The following is a 10,319-nucleotide window of genomic DNA, read 5'->3' as shown; positions in this document are numbered from 1 at the left end:
TGCTATTTTTGTGGCTATTTATTGTTTTTTTTATATTTTGTTTTCTGGATAAAGTAAATATACATTTTCAAAAAAATGAACACATGATTAAAAAAAGTTGTTAAACAAAAAGATAATTTTAAAGTACTGTATGTGAGTAACAAGCAAACTAATTCTAGATTTTTCCATATGCTTTCACAGAAATTGACATTTTTACAGATTTTTTATTTATTTTTTTCAAAGAAAATTGTCTTCATGGTGCAAATATATGGTAAAAAAAACAAAAATCTGAAATATTGTCTTTATTAAAAGATCGTAAACAAATGTTTTTGTTCTCTTTTTTTTTTTTTGCAGGAGATGTCAGCCAGAAAACAACATGGCACAGAATCTCAGTATTCAAACCAGGCCTTAGAGACGTGGCGTATCAGTATGTAAAGAAAGGGTGTGTTCCATATTTGTTTTGGAGCGATCTATAGATATAAAAAATAAATCATGCCGCTGTTAACCTAGAATCAACCTTATTTTCAGGTCTCGGATTCTTGTGGAAGGAAAGCTTGACTATGGAGAGTACATGGATAAAAACAACGTCAGGCGACAGGCAACAACTATTATCGCAGGTCAGAGTTCACAACAGACTATAAATGTCTTAGCTGCTTATTTTTTATGTTTTGTTTTTGCTTGAATAGTTCAAATTTGCCAAATATCATTTGTCTCTTCCCACAGATAATATTGTGTTTTTAAGTGAAAGTCTGCGAGACCAGTAATGAAGACGCCTTCCCAGACTTTAGGAACCAAAAGAAGTTACTCTGCTCACTGACATTAAACTCTGCGTATCATTCTGTCCAGCCTTAACAGTCATACATGGACATATAATAAGTGATGTTGTTTGTATGATTGTGTCATGCTGGCTTATTTCCCACAGAGGGCGCTGACAGATGCACTTTGACATGTAAACACTTTCCAGAGCCATGAACTGGATTGGACTCTCTTTGTGTATATATATACAAAAATGCTAAATTTCCTAATTTTTTTTTTTTTTTTTGGACTTATAAAAAATAAAAGCATCATATTTGAAGAAATCACTTCCAGTTTGTTGTAATGTCATGTAATAGTTTGTCAGTAAAGGATTTGTTTTGAATACTTATGCCATTCATGTCTATATGTCTTTTGAAACTGAGAGAACAGTAGTTTCATTTCTTACTTTTGTTTTTCAGTCGTGTCCATTTGTTTGTGCGCATTTTACCCATCGTGTTATAGTCGTTTAATTGTATTTTTTAATCTGTTTTTCTTAGCCTCCAGAATATACTAAGAGTATCTTAAATGCACTTTTAAAATGAGAGTAAGATTACTTTTTCATGGTATTTAAACAGCAAAAATCTTTTCACAGACATATGACTTGAGGCGGTGCACAGAGTTTGGTACTCTTGGCTTTATACGGTTTGTTAAGAGATTATGCGCAGTCGCCTTTAATTGGAGCAGTTTCACGTCAATCATACATTAGCGTTCTCCTATTGGTCAGACGGGCTGTCCGTCTTCCCTGATTTTCGCACGCTCTGAGTGAGCTTAAACGTAACAGCCAATCTGATTGGTCGCCACACGGATTCCAAGGGCGGGGCATTGGATAGAAAAGTTTAGCATTTTTAAGGCGAATATGCGTAGTGTTTGCAAACAGCGTAACAAAACAGAAACTCCTTGAAAAGCGCATATAATAATATTTGCTTGGAAACATCCGAAATGTTTCCTGAAAGTATCACAGTCCACAAACAGTCCTTTGTAAACAGATTTTGCAACTCCCATCATTTACCCGCCCCAAATTCCTGCTCGCCTGTGAAGGGGCGACATTTCTCAAGGAAGCTGAGAGGAAAGTTTCGATAACACTGGCGACGGACGCGCAACTTATACCTAACATTGCGCTGACAGCACCAAATTCACTCCGAATCGTGACCTGACGAGTGTTTTGACGGTTACGCTGACAAATAGTCGTTTGTGGAGTCGTTGAAGCGAAGCAGCGCGTGGCGATTTACTACAGACGCGGATCGAGGCATGGAAATAATGGATAGCGGGGAACCGTTTTTACAATGGGACAAAAATCTCAGCGAATTGTCCGAACCCGGGGAAAACGACATTTTATACAGCACTGTAAGTAGGAATCCTCTTATAATTCCGCGGCACCATTGCCATCTTCACGTACACCCTCTCATAGCATGTGTTAATGTGTTGCAACTAGTGTCAGATCACCCACAATGCCTGTAAACATCATAATTTCCTACATTTAGTCATATACAAGCTTTTAAATGACTTGGTCTATCACAAAGACAGTCTGTAAGATTACTAATGTGCCTTTGGGTTCCACTTGGCTCCAAGGGATAAAGTTCAGATGGTGCAGTCATCCAGTGACTGTATCTTGCTTATGCAGTGCCACACAAAGCAATGCAGATACGTTTAGCCCATTTGGATAAAGTCAGAATATAGTGCTCAAAGCCTTGAAGAGTTGCTGCAGGTTATGTAATAATAGGTTTGCGTTCCAACTTCTGCTCAAAGGGGCCTCTACTTGCTCCCTAATTAGGGGGTTCACAGTTGGGTAGTTGGTGCATAAAGATCCATGTACTTTTTTTGTTTATTCAACATGAAGATTTTAGGCTAAAATGTACATGAATGCAAAGTATTTTGGTCTCATGTTTGTAACCATTTTAAAACCTTATGTATTTTTTTCTTACTCTTAATGCCAAATGTTCACTGTAAATGCAGGCACGGAAGTGCTTGAGAAGTTGCTTGTAGGTGTCTTTACACACAGACTGTTTAATGCTGCTCAGAGGTGGAATGAATGCATTTACACAGATACAGATATAGCTCTATGCTTTGATACAAGGGCTTGAATGCTTTTTAAAATGCAGCATTGCGAGTCACACTGCAGAACATGTCGATTCCTAAATTATTATGATCCTCATAGATGAACGGCACTTCGAATGAAGTTAATTCCAGATGCGTGGTATATTACGAGCGGTTTCTAAGCCAACATACCAATTAAATTAGCAGACACGGCGCATAACGCCTTTCCAGACGGCATCAAAGCCGGCGTTGGAGGTGTAGCAGTTTGGTGTGTCTGGGATTCATAACCCGGCAGTATCAGGGCGGTAACGCACACTTCCAGGAGAACTATATATGCTTTGTAAAGGTTGTGAAGGGTTCATATTCTCCTTCACCTTTAGAACAGAACGGGGTCTTTGTTTAAGGGTCCCATCGGCCCCCTCTGAACACACATGCTCCCCCACCTCATGGGTCTGTATGTGCCGGTTCTCCTCACTTTTACTTTCGCTCCCCAGGGTTTGTTTACATGGAATTCCACACAACAAAGCAAACTGTTCTCAGTTGGAGAGAATAGAGCTTGCTTTGTGAGTTCGGCCTGTTGCATATGTCTGTTATCGTTATGCATGTTGCGTGTGGGCTGTTTCCTTCTGCATTCTAATTCAGCTGCGCTGTCATTGCATGCCGGTTGACTTTCAAAATTGAATTTACATTCTAATTTTAAGGCATTAGGGTGAATAAGGGTAATATTTAACCAATTGATATCTTCATAGTTCCTCAGTTAATTGATTGCATTAAGAAAGTAACTTTTTTTTTTTTTTTTGGTATGACATTAACATTGTGATAAACTGATAAGATATAAAATGACACATACTCTGACTTATACTCTGACATATATATATATATATATATATAGGCCAGCATTCCCTCTCTTGTGACCACACACACAATCAGTGATGTTAAACACTGGACTGACGAGGATATCTTAAGAAAATAAGTCGTCTGTGTTGACTGTAGGGGCCGTGTGTGACTGTAAACACAGCACAGAAGTCTGGCTTCACATTTGTGCTTTTTTAACTTTGTATTTTTAAGATCTTGTGGGACTGGAACAGACTGAAAGATTTCAGTGGTCAAATTTACATGATAGTACTTTTGCATTTTTATAGGATTAAAATTGAGTTTAACTTGAAAAAAAAAACTAAAAATGACAATAAAATTACTAAAATGTACTGAAAATGGAAAATATAGAAATAAAAACTGATTAATTATAAATAATAATGATACTAAAATAACTTTTTGATACTAAAGTTTTTCCATTATGATATAAATTACGAGAATAAATTATTATAAAAAATGCAGCCAACAAGAAACCATCTAGCAACAATCCAGAACACCCTAGCAACCATATAGCAGCGTACTAAAATAGCAAATAGCAAAAAACATTTTCTACATATTTAGACTGTGTGATGCTTCATATCAGGTCCGATTATCGACAGCATCCTGGTCCTGAAAATGTGTGTGGTCAGTGCATAGCATGTCAGGACAGCCTGATCTTGTGTTCTTGAGCTCTCTGACATTTTGATAACATTTGTCACTCAGGAATCACGTGGTGTTCTGATGACTCGAGCTTTAGCGGAGCATCTCGCGGGACGGGAGGGGCGAGTCTGTAGTGAGAAACCCTCTGTGCTCAGTGTGTTGGGCATGAGCGGCCCGTCTTCTCCTCTCTGCCCTCTGTGGGACGGGTGGACACAGACTCGGCCTGTTCTCCGAGAGGGCAGGGCTTTCGTCCGTCGCTCTTGCAGGCTGTATCCGCGACACACATTCTTGCACTCTTGCTCTGAATGGATGGTTTGTATGAGCTGCAACTTAAGCCTGAACCTTTGCTGAGCGCACACACATTCATTACTCATTACCGCGTCCCAATTTATTCATCACCATCTTGTGGTTTCGCTCGGTCTTATCTGCCCAGTCATTCTAAGAGCCCCTTGGAGGCTGATCTCTCTTTGATTCAAACAATGTATTTTGGCAGTGAAGAAGTTGTAATTGAGGTGCTGCGATGCAGTAAAGGTTATTAGCTTTGGGAGTATAACATTGCATGAGAAACTCTTTTTTTCTGTGACAACAAAGCCACTGATTTTTTTTAATGAGCTATGACATTGAAATATACTTTTTGCATATATTATGTATTATTTTTATATATTACATTTTTAAATAGTAAATATCAAAATTATGTACAATATTTTATCTTTATTTTTTTAAGTTTATAAATTAATAAATAATATACGTTAATAAATAAGTAGATTATTTTTAAAATTTAGTAGCATTTTCAATGTGCCACATTGGTATTTAAACAATTGTTTATTAGAGTTTTAGTAAATTTTAATAAGTGAACCATGTAAAATTTATTTTGGAAAATCCAGTAAATTAAATACTTTTTCAAATAAAGAGTGCATCATTTCATTGAATTTTTCTACTCTTATTATTTGTGATGTGATATTTTAATAAATAGTATGTCTGACTCAAAACAGTTAGACAAATATTATAAAACTGTTTGGGACACGTTTCTCTCTGTATTTTCATTTAGATCCATGTAATTATTTAATAGTTTCCCACATTAATCTTTATGCAAATCGATAGCATGTTATAGCGGTCTACATCCCTCATTGACACCATTGCTGCTTGTGTATTGGGCATGCAGCGTGTCTTTTACTCCATTCAGTCAGAGTTTTCCTGTTCCTCCCCTGAAAGAGCAAACAGATTGGTGATCAAGTGTTTCCAATCCATCCAGATTTGATTTATTTGTTATCTGCTGTCACTGCATGTTTACATCCAGCGTCCTTTAAGGTCACTTATTGGGTAGATGTTGATTCCAGTGGAGCCGTTTCCTGAACCCCTGGAGCTCCAGAATCACCAAACACTCACTGTCCGTGGGGGGAAGGGAGGATGGGACGGTCCCAAATCTGCAGGACGTGTTCGGTCATGTGTGAATTAGCAGCACAGTCAGTCGCTATTAAAGGGAAAGTTCACCCAAAAAGGAAAATGTGCTGTTAGTTTACTGACCTTCAGGCCATCCAAAATGACTTTTTTTTTCTTCAGTAGAACAGTAAAGAAGATTTTTAGATCAAACCCTGGTCCTTGGGGGTTCATACAATGCACGTCAATGGCTACCGTCACTCTGAGAGTCAAAAAAGCACTTACAGGCAACATAAAATTAATACCCGTACCTCCTGACAATATATTGAGGTCTTAATATAATTGTGTGCATGTGTTATGATTGCAGGATTACGAAATCAAACTGGTGAATTGGTTATTTTAGCCAATTAATAGAATCAAACTGTCTGAATGAACCAGTTTGCAGAAAATAAATCAGATTTCCCCGTTTGCCTGAGGCTCTGGATTCCAGGTAATAGTGTTGTAAATAATGTTCAGTTTCTTGCACAGACCAATCGTTTCACTTCATAAGACCTCGATATATCACCAGGAGCCATGGGTATATTAATTTTGTGTTGGTTGCATACTTTTTTGACTCTCAAGTGACTAGTGACTGACTTGCATTTTATGTATCACCAAGGACCAGGATTTCAGCTAAAAATCTTCTTTTACTGTTCCACTGAAGAAAAAGTCACCTACGTCTCAAATGGCCTGAGGGTGAGTAAATTAACAGCAAGTTTTCATTTTTGGGTGAACTATCCCTTTAAGGCCTCTTTCAGTTAATTAAGCTGAAGATGACACACATTTCATGCTCAACAGCTGCACACAAGCAGCTTGCACAAGAACCAGGCCAATTCAAAACACTTGGAAAGTGACTCATGGAAAAAGTGAAGGATTTGTCTTGGCCCAACTGAGATCTGCAAAGTGAACTTTAGGATAAGGATACAAAACTTTTCCCAGGCTGCTTTTGTCCCTTGTTCTCTGTCCAGCTTGTCCACTCAACCACTAAATGGGACTTTCACAATTAATTTTATTTCTTTTTTTCAGATTAGTATCCACAAGCTCTTTGCCCTTTCCATATCTTGAGCGTCTTGCAGCAATTCATGGAATTTCACTCTAGCTTGTTGATTATTTTTGAGCTGATTATTATTACTTTACCCTGCTTATTGATGGAGTTACTGGAAGTTGAGCTGTTTTGATTCACAACAGCATTGCAGGCACACATTCAACTAAACAAACGTCCTGTATGGCAGGTTAACTCTGTATTTGGGTCAAAGAGACCCTTGTAATCCAGCTTAATGTCACTTAGCATTGGCTCCTGTCCTGGAATACCACTACTTAATAATGAGACATTTCTTGTACAACAGCATTAGTAGAGATCCCTCAACCGTGCTGGAATTGTTTCTGAGGACAAACATTCTGGCTTTCCTTAAGTCTACAGCGCTCCAGTTCAAAATAAATAGATTTTTAGTGGCTAATATCAGTGAGTCAGATCCACCGGTGTGTAAAGGACAAGGTCCAGCCTCACCAGCGCTGATCTCTGTTTCATGCGGGTTGGTCTTTCCTCACATCTGTTTTGCTGCTTAAAGCATTGCGTCATCTGTGTCCACGTTTGGCTTATAAACTTCCTCTTCCGACACACACATTCACTGCACCTTGAGAGAATAAAAAATTACAGGCCGCTGGCTGAATCCACCAACACCACTCCCAGCGTCTCTGTCATCACAACTCTCTGAGCCTCCGCGGCTCCAACAACTATTCGGATTCTCCAGCTGGGCAAAATCTCAGAAAGAGTCAAATTGCAGTACCCTGCCCCCAGTAAAACCACATGTACTATACACCCATCCAAACTACAGACAAAGAAGCCTTCACTCTCAGAATCCACCCAGCTGGATGCAGGCGCTCGTATTGATGGAGTAGGGCACATCTTAATCAGCACTCCCAAACTACTCGTACTGTTTCACTAGTATGCACTATGTGTATAGTGAACAAAATTGTGGAATTTTTATCAAATATTAAACAGGAAGATTTTTTATGTAGTGATCATTATTATTTTTTTATATGGCATTAATTTTAAAACAACAAAATGTATTAAAAGCTATATTTTTTTATTTAAAAAGTGTGTCTGTGTGTGTGTGTGTGTGTATATATATGAAGGTGGTGACTGTGTAGTTCTGATGTCAACTTTTTACGGAAGTCACAACGGTTCGTGAAAAATCACAGCTACTTTATGCAGGCTGTGTGCATTTTACTGTGGACTGACTGTTTTGAAACTTATATGGTAGTTACATAGCCCCTATACCTCAGTTATCGTGAAAAAAGCCAGGAAACTTCAGTTTTGACCATATAGGACCTTTAAAAGTAATAACAATATGTTTTATTAGATATATATAGTCTATATATATATCATATACACACACACACAAATATATTTTATTTTTTTATTTGCCAAGAAATATTGTACGATTTTACTTTTCTATTATTTAAAAAAAAAAAAGTATTATATATTTTTTACATTTTAAAAATTAAATTAAATATACTTTAATGCTGATATGGTGTTTTGTTTAGGCATGAACTCACACAAAGTATCCCAGAATAAATACTGACCATAATTTTTTTATTTTATTTTCGTAAGTAAGACACTTTTGCTCTAAATTGGCATGAAAATAACCTAAACAACCTAATTTCCGAGATGATAACTGATGGTATGTAAGTGAAGTATAGACGGTGCAGTATGCAGTGCATTTCTATTCCATTGCAGTAAAGGAACTGATCCCAGACCAGGCACTTAGAAGTGATTATTTCTATCTTCAAACCGCAGGAAACCTCACGTCTGTCCTCCTCGGAGTGAACGCTGTCTTCTGTTCCTCTTAGAGAGGGCAGTCGACACCCAGCAATTTGCAGCAATCATCATAATCATCTCATGACACACTCAAGAGTGTCGGATGTAATTGCATATCAGCCGTGACTGATGCAGAAACGACATAATAATACAGTGACTTCGTACGGCCATAACCATGTGTGAATTCATACAGAACTGACTGGTGCAAATGCATCCAGGAGATGACAACTATGACATGTTATGTCACACAACTTGAGGACTTCACCCACTCCTGACCTGATTTGAACTGCTGCGATTTTCTCTTCTTCATACTACATGAAGCGTTCACCTTAAGTGGCCTTGGAAATGCTTGCCGTTTTCAGTCTATGGTTTTGGGCCGAAGAAGACATTCCAGAAAAGTAGTTATTTGCCAAATATGAAGTTTAAGCGAGTTCAGAAGAGAACTGTTTATGCGAACACACTTGATGTGTGTTTTTGGTGGACGGCAGGCTGTGTAGGAACATCTGCGACCTGCATGCTTGCTCTCCAGATGTTTTCTCACCATGGTGGGCGCAGACAGAGCTACTGTTGAGTAACAAAAGTGGAAAATGTAGGGCAAGGCATTCTCAAATGGTTTCTCTCTCCTTGTTGCCTTATGTATTGGTTTAGCTGTTTTCTTGTCTTTCTCTCTCTGTTTTTTGACTTGGTTAACCTCTCAGTCAGTCCGTAATTGGTCCCATATGCTGGCTTCTCTCCATTTTCAGCCCAGACTCCACCTCTTTTCCCTCCTAGTTTGCTCTGCTTGGCCTTGTTTAACTCATTTTTCGGACATCTTTGCTGAAACCTTGTGAGCTGCCTACCTAGATGGCATTTCTGTTGGTCAACGTGACCAGTTTGAACCCGTTGCCAAATCTGTGTGTATTGAAATGACTAAATTTTGCCTGTGAAGATTCACTGAACAACAGTAAATGTGACTGTATCTTAAGGCAGCATTGTGTATTTTGTGGAGAATGCAATCCCATAATCCATTGCAAATGTGAAAGACAGGGTTTCTGCAGGTCTTAAAAGGTCTTAAATTAGTCTTGGTTTGCCCTTCTTCAAATTAAGGCCTTAAAATGTCTTAATAAAGAGGTGGAATTAAATATTGCATGCGCTGTATAGAATAAATCTCTTCCTCAGAAATTAGTTTTCCAGTTTAAGTATCTGAAAATCCTTAAATCAAGATACATTTATTTGAGAGGCAAAATGAAGATAGCTGAAGTCTTGTTTTCTGAGAAATTGAACAAAATCAAGTGAATTTATGCTTAAAACAGAAACAAACATCTAGGAGAAGGGAATGAAAACTTGATTGATTTTTCTGATCCCATTTGTGGATATTTGTTATTGTTTTAGGCATAAACTTACTTCAATCTGATCAATTTCACAGAAAATATGACCTATTATCATGTATTTTGATTTAGGAATCTTTGAACAATTATTACCTAAGAATTCTTTAATTGGTCTTAAAATGGTCTTTAATAAGTCTTACATTGGCTTTCATAAAACCTTGGAGATAAATGTTGATTTTAAGTATTTTTTTATATTTTAAGTATTGCTAAAAACAATTATATCTAATTAAAAAGCCAATGTGTGTGCGCAAAACTCCAAAAATATGCATTTTTATGCTTATTAGAGTTATGCAAACTCTCGCTTTTTATGTAAAGTGCAAAGTTGACGAAGAGCATTCATCATCTCTAATGACCTTTCTTTAGGTTTTGAAGGAAGATGCAAAGCAGGTTTCTAT

General features: G+C 37.6%; 2 protein-coding genes across 2 annotated transcripts in view; both read left to right on the top strand.

The window, feature by feature from the left end:
• ssbp1 (single-stranded DNA binding protein 1) overlaps positions 1–1,003 on the top strand; it is a 2,572-nt gene extending 1,569 nt beyond the window's left edge. Inside the window, exons 5-7 of the mRNA XM_016447659.1 lie at positions 334–421; positions 508–596; positions 703–1,003. Of these exons, the coding sequence (XP_016303145.1) occupies positions 334–421; positions 508–596; positions 703–743 (218 nt within the window). The 3' untranslated portion in view covers positions 744–1,003. The remainder of the gene's footprint in view (positions 1–333; positions 422–507; positions 597–702) is intronic.
• A 644-nt stretch (positions 1,004–1,647) lies between these two features.
• Positions 1,648–10,319, top strand: part of creb3l2 (cAMP responsive element binding protein 3-like 2) — an 18,408-nt gene continuing 9,736 nt past the window's right edge. Inside the window, exon 1 of the mRNA XM_016447658.1 lies at positions 1,648–2,118. Within this exon, the coding sequence (XP_016303144.1) occupies positions 2,023–2,118 (96 nt within the window). The 5' untranslated portion in view covers positions 1,648–2,022. The remainder of the gene's footprint in view (positions 2,119–10,319) is intronic.

The sequence above is a fragment of the Sinocyclocheilus anshuiensis genome, unplaced genomic scaffold, assembly GCF_001515605.1.
Source record: "Sinocyclocheilus anshuiensis isolate Anshui unplaced genomic scaffold, SAMN03320099.WGS_v1.1 scaffold283, whole genome shotgun sequence".
NCBI classification, from domain to species: Eukaryota; Metazoa; Chordata; class Actinopteri; order Cypriniformes; family Cyprinidae; genus Sinocyclocheilus; species Sinocyclocheilus anshuiensis.
Note: the sequence above shows the minus strand (reverse complement) of the source record. Positions and strands in the feature narration are given on the sequence as shown.